This window comes from Platalea leucorodia, assembly GCF_965183815.1.
Source record: "Platalea leucorodia genome assembly, chromosome: 3".
Classification (NCBI taxonomy): Eukaryota; Metazoa; Chordata; class Aves; order Pelecaniformes; family Threskiornithidae; genus Platalea; species Platalea leucorodia.
In genome coordinates this window covers 112,176,814-112,192,155 of record NC_138825.1, presented here as the reverse complement: position 1 = coordinate 112,192,155, position 15,342 = coordinate 112,176,814, and the positions used below count along the sequence as shown (strand labels likewise).

The following is a 15,342-nucleotide window of genomic DNA, read 5'->3' as shown; positions in this document are numbered from 1 at the left end:
CTACAGCTTTGAAGCATGCCTCGTGACAGCGGGAAGGAGTTTTCTTTTGGATCTCTGTAAAAGGTGTTGATGGAGCGGTTCTGAAACTAATTCATGTTCTTTGTTGAAGTTGCCTATAAAGTGGACAACGATGTACTTGGAGATGCTCATCTGAGAAATGAGACCAGTCTACTGAGATGTATGTGGCAGAAAAGAACACCAAGTCTAAACGCATCAAATCTAGTTCTCCCCAGAAACTACGGCAGGGAATGGAAAAGCTCACCATAAAATCGTTGCTCCGAGAAGTGGGGACTCAGGAACTGTAATTTATTAGCACAGGGATGCTAATTACCAGGCCTTGTTATGAAGATTGGGGTCTTGGATCTTTGCCCCTTTGTAGGCAGGAAGCATTGTTTTACAAGAGTAAGAAAGTCAAATCACCACCTGATACTTGCTATTGCAAGTGTGAAGCTAGATTTGACGACTGCTGCTTTTGCTCTAGTAGCCATACAGAAGCTCCAGGATTACAGTGATCTTTCAAAATGAAAGCGACAGTGAAGGTAGCAAATGACAAAGTTGTATGTGTATGTAGTCCTGCGTGCCTTAAAGAAATCTGGAAAGACACATCTTCATCCTGAAAAGGGCAGAGAGCACGGCAACTGCATGTCCCTGCAGGCCTTTATAGGTTGCTCGCAGGAGCTACGCAGAAATGCTTTCACAGCCAAGGCAACCGCGTGTGATGCTTCAGTTGTATCGCCCCGTTTTGAGGTCTAGGCCTCCAACGTTTGTTCGGCGCTGGGAGCCTACTTGTATGTATAGTCTTATATTGTCATGTCCCAGTGTGCCTCTTGCGTTATCCGGTTCTTCTTGTCATTTGTCATCACCCTTGCTAGCTCTTTGGGATTTTTTTTGCCCAGGGTGCTGTTGCACCGCTTGGTAAGCATGGCCAACCAACAAGAAGTACGTCTGGCTTGTGGGATCACTGCCAATCCTCCTCTTTTCCTTTGGCTTGCCAACTGCTTAGACTTGAAGCACTGAATTGCCATGTGAGCACTGTATCTTGGATATGTGCTACTTTTTGTTAACGAGTGAATTGGTAGAAACTTTTTTCGGAGGTATCTATCTGAGCTATTTAATACCTTAACTGTTTTGAGGCTGAAGGAGCCAGGGACCCCACCGTCTGAACCCTTTTTTTCACACCGCTGGCCCTAGCGTCGTCTCTTCCCTCAGCTGTGTTCCTTTTTTCAAACAGGCTCTGTTAGCTGATGTTGCAGCTAGGCGCAGGTCCGGCTGCATCTGCCTGCGGGATCCCGTGGCCTCACGCGCCCGCGTGATGTTGCCCAGCGTTTCACAGCCTTGGTGTACTGGGGCCACCTGAGACTCGGTAGGATCTGTGTAGCCGCTTGCCTGCCCTGGACCGATGGCAGGGCTTGGTAAATACAGTAAGGGAGCTCCCCTCTGTGCTTCTGTACTGCTCAGAGCTACAGCAATGGGAGTTTTATTACTGGGAAGGTGGGCGTACGGGCAAGCTTAAACAAACTTCAGCACTGAGAGAGGAAAATAGCCTTGAGCTCAGACCACGAGGACTGCAAGTCGTGCTGATGGCGCATTTCAGGGAAAACAATTTCAAATCTCTCAAGATTAAGTCACTGTCTTGGAAGTCAGCTCAGTGGAATCTGTATGTAGTCAATTGCTCAAAGGTAAAAGAATTTTGTTACGGTAATTGGGTAATGCTTTACACAAGCTCAATTTGTGCTTCATTAGAGTCCTGATTCACAGGACAGAGGGGACGCTGAGGCATAGGAAGCGTGTTCTCCCATGTATGCTTTTCATATAGCATGAGACAGGTCAGCATCTTGGTACTGCTGGCCAAAGCCTCCAAATGCAAAAGCAGAAATCGTGTGCATCCCAGAGCAGGCCTAGACGCAGCTGACTTGTAATTACAGTAAGGTGGTAAGTAGAATTTATTTTCATCGTGGAGCCATGTTACTATTCAGTTTTAATTGTATCATTATTAGCTGACTTTTCTTGTCGCATTTTAGGCTGGTGCAGGTTCTGTCCTTTAAATTAGTTTCCAGAATCTTGACAGGTAAAACAAGATGTCTGCCCTCTTAAAGCTCCCCTCCTGTGAGTCAATAATACCACTTAATATACAGAACGACTTGCTTAGGCTACTGACAATTTAAGACAGTTATAATGAGCTGAAATAACAAAACAAAACAGGGCATGAACAACATTATGACAAATATTTAAATTGTCCTTAAGGTATCCCCAATTAAATTTCATCAAGAGTATCATGTAGTGTAAAAAACCTCTTGTTCTACCCCCAGTCCAAAGATGGGATTTTTTCCAAGACAGAGACGGTGCTTGCCCCAAACCCCGTCCAAGGTGGAGTGGAACAGCTGACACCTTTCACTTGAAGAGGTCTCGGTCCCTCTTGCCGTCAGGTGGGAAACGCCTGAGGCCCCGCGGGGCTCGGGTCCGTCAGACTGCCGGGGTCCGGCGCTTGGATCCAGCACAGGCGACGAGCTGGCAGGTTCTTACAGTAATGATGTCTGTTGTGGGTCCCAGACACCTATGTGACATCCAGATCCCTCATCTCCGAGAACTCTTAAGTATCTTGGAGACCTCTAGCTCAAAATCAAGCAAATTAAATTCAGTACAAACCAAGAATTTTACAACATCCTATTTTAAGGGTTTTTTTTCAGCTTCCTCACATTCCAAACTGGGACATCCTTAGACCATTATTAGTGATGAAGGCAACGTTTCATGTTCTGCTTCATACATAAATATGAATCTTAAGTATCAAAGAATCTGGAAGGGAATGGAACAAAGCAGCCTGAAAAGAATTAGCAGGGAAATAATTGTTATTCACCATCATAGAAAACAGGTGGCTGGGCAACTACCTCATTGGAGTTGATCTCCACATCTGTGGAGCTCCTCATTTATAAGAGTTCATCCTGTGGGATCGGAGGTGTTTATTTCCTTTTTTTTTCCCTTTTGTCCCCTTCCCTAGTTACATATGTCCTTAAATGGATGATGATTGTTTGGTGGGGGAAGAGTGATTTTACCTCACTTAGAGGACTGAATGAAGGCTTTTTACAAGTTGTAAGCTGCTTGGGACCTTTTAGCTAATTGTGAAGGACATTTTCCAAAGAGTCAAACCTCTCTCAGATCCGGCTCCTGAGCCGCAGCGGTGGAGCCGCGTCCCCGCCGCCCCGCCGCGGGCTGAACAGGCCCGAGGAGCAGAGGCAGGCCGGGGAGCAGCTCCCTGCCGGCGCGCACCAGCGGACGGGGCGCCCGTCCCGGGCGGCTCCGCGCAGTCCAAGCAACACCGCCTTGTGCTGGATTAGAGCAACGCGAAGAAACGCATCTACGTCTGATCCTGCTCTGCGCAAAAGGCCGAGCGGTGCGGAGGCCCGCAGGCTGGGGGAGCGATGGTTTTGCATTTGCGGCTGACGCTCCTGTTCACCGAGGGCAGTTCAGAAATAGGCTTTTGGGGAAATTTTACTTTACGCACCTTCCACTGTCTACTCCTCACTTTCAAACCTGCAACCTGTTACCTCTGGAATCGTGCCCTCATGCTTTCTTTGGATAGTAAATCTCACGATAAATGTTTTCTCTTTCGCGCTGTTAAACGGAGCTTTGTGGCGAAGCGGAGGTTGTAGCTCATCTGTTACCAATGCGCAGTCATAGTTAATCGTACCCACAGCTGGGGAGATTTGGGGTTCAGTGGGCTGTACGAGAATTCAGATCTTGTCTTCTCACAGGCAAGAAACACCCACACTTTATCAGCCAGGCCAGGAAAGGCTATTTCACCCTGCGAGCTTGCTGTGAGCGGGAGCAGCTGCACACTGGGTGCGTAACCAGCACTCCCAGTGGATCCGTGAATGGGGATGTGTTACTTCCAGCCCTGTGGAGAAAAGCTGCTTGCTGGCTTGCACACACCGCAGCAAATCCAGGATGCTTTCCCTGCCCGCCTTTGGTCCGCTACTGCATTCCGCAGCAACGAACCTCCTTGTGTCCGCCCCGATGCTGCTGAGCGGCAGCTTTAACGAGGTTTATCCTCCCCGTGCATCTTGTATCTAGCTACTGCCTCTAATCCAGCTGCTGAGAAGATCATGGTCTATGTCCTGGGAAACCACGGGGTCTGCGCTTTCACGGGGCTTGCCCCGGACTTGACCATACTTCTGCCTTATAAAAGTGAAATAAATTAATCTCGGGGGGGGGGGGGGGGGAAGCGTGTAAAACTATTTACTGCTACCTTCTGATTTGTTCCATATCTCTTGCAGCTTGAATGAGAACTCATAGTCCAGCTTTCCAAGTCCACAAAATTACTTTACCTTAAGCTTGTGAATTACTCAGCTTTGTTTCTTTTCCTCATTCTCTTTTTTTCCCCCGCAAGTTTCTATGATTTATTCTAAGTAATCTGTAAAGAACTTTTCTTAAACGCATTTTCAGCATTTTATGACAGAAAAAACCCAGCTTGAAGTGTTGATCCTCAGACTGAAAATGGAGTGTCTTCGTTTTGCTACAGCATCACTCAGGAGTATGAAAGATGTCAGTAACAGACAGGGTTTGGATCTTTATCAAGAAGAGGCTTTAATTAAAAAAAACAAGATGAGAAGTAAATGTGTTTTTTTCATTTAAGATGCTGGAGCTCTTTAGCATTTTACAGGTTCATATACAGCCTGATGCTTCAGATATTAAGGTGAAAGCTGCCCATTAATGACCTGTAATGAATATTTCATTTTCTCTCCATATATGGAAACAGAATAAAAATTTAAATGGAATGAAAATCAACTGTAAGAATGACATTAATTACGAAGAACAGCATTTATTAGTATGACCTGGAAAATGTATCACGTGCCACCTGCCACCATTTAGACCACTTCAGATATTTTACACAGCTTTAGTAAAATCAGTAACAGGATGTTTATGGGCACTCTCTCAAGCAACAGAGAAACATTTATACATTTTATTGGAGCAGTAAAAAATACTCATCTTTGAACTTGCTCTCAATAATGTGAGATACATGAAATCGTATGTCCACTGACATACCTCCTCCCACCCCTTCCCGCTCTAAAACCAGGGTTTACAAAGCAGCTGTGTTTTCTGACGGTGAGGGTCTCCGTCCGATTGCTGAGGGAACGCTGGCGGAAACATCTGCTTTTCCAGATCCCGCTCTTCCACAAGAGTCCAATGATTTAGCGTGTTGCAAGGAAAACCTGCCTCAAATGTAGTCAATGCAGTCTTCCCACAGTTTTCAAGGGTGCCTCGGTTTTAACACGCCAATCAACAGTAATACTGTAAGGACTCTCTTGAAAAGGCATATCTTGTCATTTTGGAGAACGTAATGAGAAAGGAAGGCAAGCTATGCGATTACTTCTGTAACTTTTGGTTGGAAAGGCATTACTTCCAAAAGCAAAATCCCCCGTTAATAGTTCTCAAGAATATCCTTTTCGCTTTTTTAAAATACCTACTACAAATTGATTAAAATCTCCGAAGTAAAAATTGAAGTCTTTAGCACAGACAAGCTAAACACTCACAAAGCACAGAGCAGTATCCTCAAAATCTGCTGACCACTGGAGAGGAGTCTGCTTTGATGCATCAAGGTGCACGTGGAAACGGGCCACTGTCAGCACGGGTTGCGCCTGGGGACTCTGGGTATCGGTTCGGGAACTTCTGCTCGAACACAATTTCTAACTCTGTTGGTCAAAGTTTCATTAATTTCTATGCGTTCTAGTCTCTGCTGTTCCCAAAACAGCATGTTCAGTGAATGAGAGCTCAGGTTGAAAAGAAGAATTCATAGTTGAGTTTTTGCTCTTAACCTAATAAAAACTGGATATATCGAAGAAAGTGACCATGGGTATCCTGTATCAGCTGTATAAATTGTACTATTTAAGTGTTGCATGTAAGCGCTACAATCCCAACTGGATTTGTGACTTTTAGTAATTAGAACCTTATTTTGAACTGGGCCTTGACTCAGATGTTCTTCATCCTAAAATACAGATAGTTAATGTCGAACTAATTGAGTTGCTTGCAAGAAGACAAACATCTGTTGTCGTTTTTCAAACTCGCAGCAGATGCGGAAAGATGAGTTGATATGTTGGTACAAAATTGCTCTTGTATAATTGAAGAAAATTGCTTATATGTAACCAGAAAGTACTGAAGTGATACGAGAATACATAAACATCTAAATACGAAATACCTTGTTCATTTAGTAAAAAAATCCAGAGAAAATGTGATATCAGTGAAACTTGTCTTAAATGACTAATAAAAATATGCTGCTTAAATTAAGTATCTTATCAGAATTATTTCTAAGAGAAAATAAGCATGACTGTACTAAGTATGCTTAGGGATGAATACTAGGCTTAAGAGAGAGAGAGAGCTTCTTCAGCCTTGGTTCTGTTGTTTAACCTTAATTGTATCAGGTTTTTTTGGTGGTAGCTATGTTGTGTGCTGATGAGTGTCTTCTAATCAGTCTTTTTAGTTTTCCTGTAGTGCAGGATTGTGGCTGTGACCCAAATATTGAGAATGAGCATGGTTATGAAACGGATGAGAACTACAAGGGAAAAAAACATCTTGTAAGCATAAATCCAAAAAAATCAACTGCTGTCATTTTCCGAAGACATGTTTTGTAAACCTTCGCTGGTGTACAAACAGGCTGGTTCCCATTCTGCAACTCTTTTCAGTCAATTAGTTCAAATTACCATGTTCAGGAACCCAGAAATTCTCAAAAGTAAATATAGCCAAGAAGAGCATTTAGCACTTGCGAGTGATATCTGACAATAACACACTACAGTACCTTTGTGACAAAACCAGGAGAATAGTACAAGTTTGAGTAGCCTCATATAAATTTATATTTACATTTCAAATTAAACTTGGAGCCACAGCTCACACATCCTTTATAGCTGCATGTGTTGTTTATAATAAAGGGAATATTCTCTACTGCCATCTGTTAAGTTTAGACTTCAGGGAGACAGGCAATACTCGTATTTGTCAGATTTTAATGAGAGGAAATCTGACAACTGAGAAAAAAACAGTTTTTCAGTATCTTGATTAACTTTCAGATTTTTTTAAACCAAAATAAGCACAGTATCTCTACCTGTGAGACCACAGTTTGAAGTACAGGCATACCTAATATCCATTTGGTAAATGGAATATTCACAGGCATGTACACAAAACTTTGTTTCAGAAATATGTGATATTTGACAGTTTCATACATGTGTACGAAACCAAGATGAACATGCTGAAGTGTTCAGTGTTAGAAGTTAACTGGAAACATTTTCCATTAGAGCAGCGCCGTACCAATGCTGCCATCTCTTCCATGTTCCAAAGTGTACTACTGAGCTATATTTTAAAAAGCAGCTTTAGCCAGAGGCAGCTTTACTTTCAAAAGCCAGCTTTTTACTTCCATGGTGCTCTCCTTCCTTCCTTCCTTCCTCCCCTCAATATACCTCTCGCACTTCTAATCAGTGCAAGGGTGTAGCTGGGGGTGAACTGGACTCGATAACTGACCTGGACTAAATTTCTGTGTTATGCCAATTTTTTTGGTGATCCGGTTAACTGCATGGCCCCAAAACTCTTACTCTGGCAAAGAGAAAGCAGCAAGGACGGGGCGGGGGGGAATGAGCGGGGGACTTCCTTTTCCAGTGAAAGCGCCACTCGAACTGCTGGTAAAATGAGCCTTATTGTGCTGCAGAGGACTGCTTAAAAAAAAAAAATCCATTCAAATGATGTTTCTGATATCAGTTTTGAACTAGAACAAGGATCTGCCAAATAAAGTACAATGTCATTTTGTTACTGTTCTTCTTACATCTAGAAACTCTTGATTTCGAACCATTTATTGGAAAATCTGCTGCACTCCTTAGCTCTTCCAGTGTTCTCAGGATGGTAAGAAGCTGTTAAATAAATTTGCTTTATAATGAAATCAGCTGCAAATTATATATTTTAAGCCAGTTTTTTATGAGTTCCTTACCAGCCTACCATTTCATTTTCAGCCTGCCATAAACTTTCTGACTGTTGCGCCTAAAACTATTCACATACTAAGCCTAACTTTAAATAGTTTTCTAGAAGAATTTTTTAATGCACAAACCCCACAATAAGGAAACACTTATTTGAAAAGCTACCACCCAATTATTACAGATTTATTCTCAATTATTACAGATTTATTAAGTTGCATTTTACTAAATTTATTTATTTATGTATTTAAATATTAAAGATTTTAATGCTTCATTCTGCTATTTTCATAATTAAGTTAATTTTGTAGTGCTTTTGCCTTTTGAAAAAAATAATGGCTTTTGGACCACTCGTCACCATGTGATCAGCATAAGCAGGTTTTTTTTGTTTTCTCCAGGCATTTGACTGATTTGTAACCCTGTGCTACTCCTTTAGCAGTAACGCCTTCCTTCACCACGCTAAACCACCAGGTTCATGGTTTGTTCTTCTGTGACCAGACAACTGCTTTTACAAAAGAGCTAAAACCGACCATGGCAGCTGTTCTCTTGGAAAGGTGGGCAATTCCATACTTTACTCACCTGCGAGATCATTTGTAGTCACTACAGTTGTAACTATTCTTGCTGTAAATTGAATGAATTCTGATTAGTGGACTAGATAAGACACGTTTATACCTTCAAAAAATGATTAAATATCTATTTTTCAATAGAGGATAATCTTGCATGAAAACATAGATTGTATAGACATTCCCACTTTCAGTGCATCTACTCTTCACTATTTTAGCTTCAGGGATCAAGCTCTCAAAGCTGCCTGACACTGTATTAAGGGTCTTTTTAAATGAGAAAATCACTGATCTAATTAGAATTTTTATATCTATATCTATCTCACTAGATTGGATGTGCTCAGAGTTTACTGCTTCTCTTTCTGTTCAGCCGCCTGCTTCAGCAGTTGATACTGAGCTACACCCACAGTCGCGTTAGCGTGACTTCACCATTGTAAATGTTCACATGCATGCTTTTAGGCTTCTGCAAATATGAGGAATTCAGCTTCCCTTCCCACAACAAATCTAAACATTAATTATTTCACATTTGCAGCAGATTAAAACCATTTATGAAGTTTATTGCCATTGTTCAGCGAACATACCACAACTCCTAATTATTGACTTAAAAGCATTTGTTTCACAGGGAAATAGATCCAGCATCACTATGTTTTATAGTAAGAATATTTTAAACAAGTTTTGTGAATATGACAAAGGCACTTCTGACAAATAGCTGTAGAAGAACTGTTCATGCAGACCACTAGGTAATTAACACATGAACTGCAGAAATGACTCGTCTTGGTACGTTCTTAAATTCTCCTCTGTTGAGAAATGTATTTACATGTAGTCATAAAGGTATTTAGCATTAAGTATCTATTTATTTGTAGATGACTTTTCAGAATTAGCGTTGTCTGACTGTCTAACTAACTACAAAATTTAGCACCTTTTCATGTTGGATCACTAGTAATTTTATTAAATCCTAGAACATTGAAACCTTTTCTTTGCAAAGACACTCTTTCAGGTATTTCAACTGTATTTGCAGGTTTTCTAAGTCAAAGTGTCATTGTGACTGAGCTGGTGTCAAGGATAAAACTTGATTTCAAGAGACTGTTTGGTATCCGAGTCTCAGAAGTCGGCACTAAGGGAAACTACATTAGGCAAGACTTTTACCTACCGCGACTGAGTGAAGATCTAGTGAAAGAGGCATTAGGAGGAGATACGGCTTTAAAAAATGAAAACCCAGTGCTTCGCACCAAGTTGCCCATAGCTTACTTGCGGAGGTATATGCAGCCATACTCCAGGTCAAGGCGCTCACTTGTCCAGAATCTTTTGTCTGCCAGAGACACCGCAGCTGAGCCAGCTTACTGGCCGCACTGATCAGCGTGCACAAGTTCTGAAATGCAGGTTAAAAGAGAGAAAGAACCTCTGCCTCTGCCATTGATTATCCAAGTGTTTGGCTTATGGCTGTTAGTATGTAACTGACTAAAAACCAGGACTAGCTTTTTCATTTAGAACAAAAAAAAAAAAAACTTCTTCAGTATTTTGCAACCCAAGCATTTCAGCTTCTTACTAAGGAACCATGAAGCAAAAAATTCAAGTTGCCAGAAGCAAGGAACTGATTTCTGAGGTACCGCCCAGGAAGCAGCTCAAAGAGCACAACAATTGCTACTGCTGTTGGCAAATGCTTGACAGAGGCAAATACAATAAGAAGCAAAGAAATAAAAAAAACTTTCAACCTGCTACATAAAACTGTTTATGAAAGTTAGCTAAAATGAGACTGATCTAGTCTAAACAGCAAGGTTGATTCAGACCATCTGTTACCATTATGTCTGGCAAACAAAACCATAAAAGAATGAGAAAACTGACAAGAATGTGTGGAAAATGAGTCCAATTGGTGGGAAAAAATAATGAAGGGAACAGACTATTCACCCTGTCATCCTTTTAAGCGGGATTCTGCAAAGGCAGCGGGTAGAGGGGACCTCCATATGGGTCTCTGTGGCATGCCTGGATTTCCCGTGCAAGGACGGACTGGTGTTAGGCTTAGAAGCTTTTATCCCCATTTGTATCATCTTTTGCATTAGCAACTCCAGTTCATCACAATTAAATTTTAACTTTCTTCTGATAAAAAGGGCAAAGACCATCTTTAACATATGTAGGGCATTATCAGATTATATTTTTCTTGCAAAATTCTAGGACTAAAGGGAAAAAAGATCTTGTGAAATATTTAACGTTCCCTATTTCAAATGCTTTGACTGATGCTCTATTCTTTTCCTCTCATGTTAAAGGTTTATTAATGGGGATTGTGACATTAGGACTAAAGAAGCAATCTTTCTGAACATCTTAAACCTTTGCTAGTTTTAATTAAGGCACGAAAATTAACAACTTTACCTCAGAACATACTTTTTTTTTCCCCCCATAGAGTCTCTATTGCCAGTACTATGTTTTCCAGCTACTCACAGAAGTGAAACAGCTGTATTTGAAAATTGGGCTTGTTCTGAAAGCTAAGCCAAATGATTAATTCCTCCAAAGACAAATATAAGGAGAGATTTCACTGATAAAGACATCCAGAAAAAAAGCCATTTCATATGGGGACCTAATTCTAAATAATCATGCAGCACTTACCATGGCCAGGTCTATTATCCACTTCCGCAGTGTTAGCATGTACCAGCCCCCCCAGAAGCTTATATTGTGTTAAGTTTCATAGCACTGAAAATTCTAGGATAGCAAAGCTCTCGAAACTGCCTGGAGAATTAGATGTTTTTAAACATCTGGAAATAATCTTATTGCAACTTTATAGCAGACTATACAATCTAGATAAAATATATTAAGCACTTGTTGAAACACTAAGTGTTCCTATTTTTCACATGGTCTTTGGTTGAACAGTGCCTGGCGTTTCTCAAGACCTGCTCCAAAGCACGAGACAAGATTTAAGCCCAAGTCCTCTTTAAGAAAAAAAAAAACCACACCATACACTGCTGTGTTCATCATAGCAAGTACAATCTGCATGGGTAGGAATCAAAGAAAAAAGATTCATCAGTTCCACCCTGCACCTCTAGCAAAGATGTAAATTAAGAATTGGTCTTACTCCTTATCAGCTGTGGGCCTTCTAAAGCATAGCTACATATAAAGCTTACTTCTTGTAGAGATTTTACTGTGATCCAAGAAATCCACATGTGAATGTGGAATGTATGTTGCGGAGTGGCTGAAAATGATTTACAAGGGTAGCACAAAACAAATGATGACATAGCTGCTATGCAGAGAACTACCAAACAAGCTACATAAACCAAAATTCGCAGATTTCAAAGGATACATGACTGCATAGAACAAAGCTCGTTTCGTGTTTCCACTGAAACGCAGAATAAACAAAAGGAGAATGACATCTGAAATAAATAAGAGATGGCTTGTCAGAGAAAGGAGAGAAAGGCCCTGAACGCAATTCTAGACAGAAGGAAGTAGTTTCACTGGGCACCACGTCTATGGAAACTGGTTTCTTACAGGTTTGTCTCTCAAATTTGATTGATGTCCAAAACACCACAAGCTCCAAAATGAAACTTTTCTCAGAATCTGGAGCAGTTGTAAGGTCTCTCTCCCACGTGGAGTCACTGGAGAAAGGATGAGCTTACACTGCAACTCCACTCTGTGTGTATTAGTTAGATCTTTCTCCTCTACCTAACCATCTGTTTTCATAAAACAGGAATTCAATTATATTTGAGATGTTCATTCCCTATTCCTGCCAACCCCGGCTTGAACTGGTCAATGGATACACGTCATCACAGTGGAGTACCGTATCTACAAGTCTTGGAGTGCTGAATGAGCCCCATTTTATTTCCAAAACATGGCTTAAAAACATTACCTTGTGCAATGATGATGGGATATTCCAGGTATGTCTGCAGAGGGTAACCATAATAAATCTGGTACCTCAGAAACACAAGGAAGCTGAACAGAAAGACACAAAACAGTGTGACTGCACGAAGGGACAGGACAGCTCCTTCACAACTTCTTTACTGTTTTAGTTGTGCCAAAAGGCTCCAGATAGGTGTAGTCCCTGCTGTCAACCTGATCAAACAAATATGAAGACAAAGTGCAAGCCTGATGATCTGTAGTCTATTTTTGTTACCCCCAAACAGAGATGTAGAGAGCTGCCCACACTTCTTGTCAAGGTCTTTATGTCACAGTGTGAAAGGCGTGATTTTATTAATTACAACTGATGAGAAAGAAAGAAAGGTTTCCAGACCTAGAAGCTACCTTCTCTTTGCAACTACCTTGGCACCTCTGGGATAACTCTGATTTCTTTATTTATGTCAGTCATTCAATCTGTACATTAAGCAAGTTTTACAGGAGTAGAAAACATCTTCCAAGCTGCCTAGACTACAGTGTTGGAAGATTGCCCAGTGTAGCTGTACTGGTCTGTTCAGTGGCCTGTTCTTACGTGCACCAAACAATGGCAGCTCTCCTTCCTGCTATTCCACAATATAGTATCTAAAGGGAATTGAAACATAGAGTTTATGATATCATGTTTTCTTTACTTTCTTCAACTTTCACACAAGTCCATGGGGTTAGACAGAAACTTCAAGGCTGCAGAGAAAACAGAAAGGACTCTTAGGGCATAGTTTTATGTACAGTAAAATTGATGGTTTCCGGTGTAGAAAGACAGCGTAAGGAACTGCCTGCCTTGTAAGAAACTGGCTTTTACAGTATTCAGAATTTAAATATCTGAAATTCCTACAAGCCTTATTTCTTGTACGGTCAAATTCTACTCCTTGCCACCAGCACCATGCTTCTGTGTCACTCCTCTGCCAGGTCACTGCATTCTGACTCTGCAGAACCATCCCAGTTTGTACCAGTAGCCCCAAAGCTCTCTGCAGCTGAACCCAAAGTCTTCAACGGCTGCAGAATAAATAGTCTACTAAATAAACAAGCAGTCCCAATATATGTTTCAAAAAAGCCTTGTTGCAACTCTTCCAAAACAGTTTTGCCCAGAGCAGGCGCAGAACCCACAGCGGTGTGGGTACCGTGGTTATCACACAGGCGCTGAGGAGACATTTATGGCTTCTCCAGGCTCATCTGAAACATTACTTACAAAGCCTTTCCGATGCACACTAACACACATGAATGATTTTAAAATGTTACCACCGCTTTTTGGCTGGGGCTGTTGCGGTAAGTTATCTCTGCTGGAGCAAGAATTTAGTACCTGTACTCTGAGGTGTATGAAGGGTAAACAGCAACAACAGGGGTTCAGTGCTGTGGAGAAACACGGGCAGCCAACGGCCACGGCGGAGACCAAGGGGATCCCGCGCATTTACCTGCAGAACGGCGTCTGTACGCCTACGCTGCGCCAGAGCCGGGCCCGCAGCTCTGTCCCTAATGGAAGACGAGGCACGGGCGCGTTCAGAAACAACATGCCCGGTTCGTGAGGTGATTTTTCCGGACAAAACGCCCTTTTTTAGCCTGGTGCAGAGAGCTAGCAGCCACCCGGCTGGATGTTCTGGCCACCTCCATCCCTCCGTTCGGCAAATACAAGGCTCCCCACGGTATTTTCTCTCACATGCTTGTACCCGCATTTACATGTACGTGTACAGAGATTCTGTATTTATTTTGTATTCCATAGAATCCTCTTTAAGCAAGATTTAATAAGTCTAGCCCATGTAGGCTTATTACAGACTGACAAATCTTTGGAGTTTGACAAGGTTTGTAATTTTCTTGAAGAATGATTATGTTTTACCTGTTTGGGTGAGAGAAGCCTGTCTAACTGGTGCAATTACCTGCACAACGAGGCACACGGACCATTTAATAACCTAAATACATGGCTTAAACCTAACAGTAGGTGTTGTCTCCAGCTACACGGGTGGCCCGGGTTGTTTCTGGGCACGTTAAAGAAGATGAGTTTCCCTTTAACCAACAGTGCAGAAACGCTTTACAACAGGAAGTTTCTGCTCTAAAGCGCCTGTGCGCCGGTGAAGGCAGGACGCGGCACCCGACAGGCCTCGCAAGGCAGCAGGCTCTAACCACGCCACGGAAAGGAGCGGGTTTAAAACCGAGGAGAGCAAGGCCTGCTCGCCGCCCCCCTCACGCAGCCGCTCAGCGCCCTCTCACGCGTGACCGGAGCCGTGACGGAAGGAGCTCCACCGCTAACCGCCGCGGCACACCGCCCCTCGCCGCCCCGGCCCCCCCGCCCGCCGCTGAGGGAAGCCCCGCTGAGGCGAGGCGCTCCCGCCGCACCCCAACGGCTCCTCCCTCCAGCCCGGCGGGGGGCCGCCATGTTGTCCCCGGGCGTCCCCCCCCGCCCCGCCGCCGCCGCCTTACCCGGCCAGCTCGAGCAGGAGGCTGCCCCGGCTGACCCCCCGCGCCGACCGGGCCGCCAGCACGGCCGCCAGCTGCGGCAGCTTCATCACCGCGCACACCGCCCAGGTGCTCCAGTGGGCCAACTCCAGCAGCGTCGGCGCCATCCCGCTGCGCTGCGAACCCGCGGCAGCCCGGAATGGGGAACCCGCGGCGCGGCGTGGCGGGGTGGGGCGGGGAGCCCGCCCGGCCCGGCCCCGCTGGTGCTGGGGCAGCCGTCACGGAGCGCTCATGGCGCCCGCGCTGCCCGGGGCGTGGGGCGTGGAGGCCTCCCGGGCCGTGGGGAGAGGAGAGCCGGGCCCGGCAGCGGGCCTCCCCGCTCCCCATCAGCCGCGGGCCTGGGCGCGCTGCCGGGCGGCTTGGCAACCGGGTAGGCCGGTGCGGCTTCGTCGGGAGGCGGAGCGCTGCCTGACAGCCGCCTGCGGGGGAAGGGCCCGTCACCCCCGGGCCCCGTCCCGGCGTGTTGCCGAGCGCCGCGGCGACCGGGGGAGCGGGGCGGGAGGCACCCGGGCCTCCCGCCTCGTCTG

General features: G+C 44.0%; 1 protein-coding gene across 2 annotated transcripts; it reads right to left on the bottom strand.

Moving 5' to 3' along the window:
* Nucleotides 1–1,015: 1,015 nt before the first annotated feature.
* Nucleotides 1,016–15,132, bottom strand: SLC66A3 (solute carrier family 66 member 3). Of its 2 annotated transcripts, none has more exons than XM_082306624.1 (7): nucleotides 14,780–15,132; nucleotides 12,330–12,412; nucleotides 11,787–11,856; nucleotides 11,099–11,156; nucleotides 9,749–9,869; nucleotides 8,520–8,561; nucleotides 1,016–5,687 (listed from the first exon to the last, which is right to left on the bottom strand). In XM_082306624.1, exons 1-7 carry the CDS (start codon nucleotides 14,920–14,922, stop codon nucleotides 5,590–5,592), a joined length of 615 nt encoding a protein of 204 aa, XP_082162750.1. In that variant the 5' UTR covers nucleotides 14,923–15,132; the 3' UTR covers nucleotides 1,016–5,589. The 2 variants fall into 2 exon arrangements, with proteins under 2 accessions (XP_082162750.1, XP_082162751.1); XM_082306625.1 differs by having other exon boundaries at nucleotides 3,215–6,544; nucleotides 14,780–15,131.
* Between the last annotated feature and the right edge of the window lie 210 nt (nucleotides 15,133–15,342).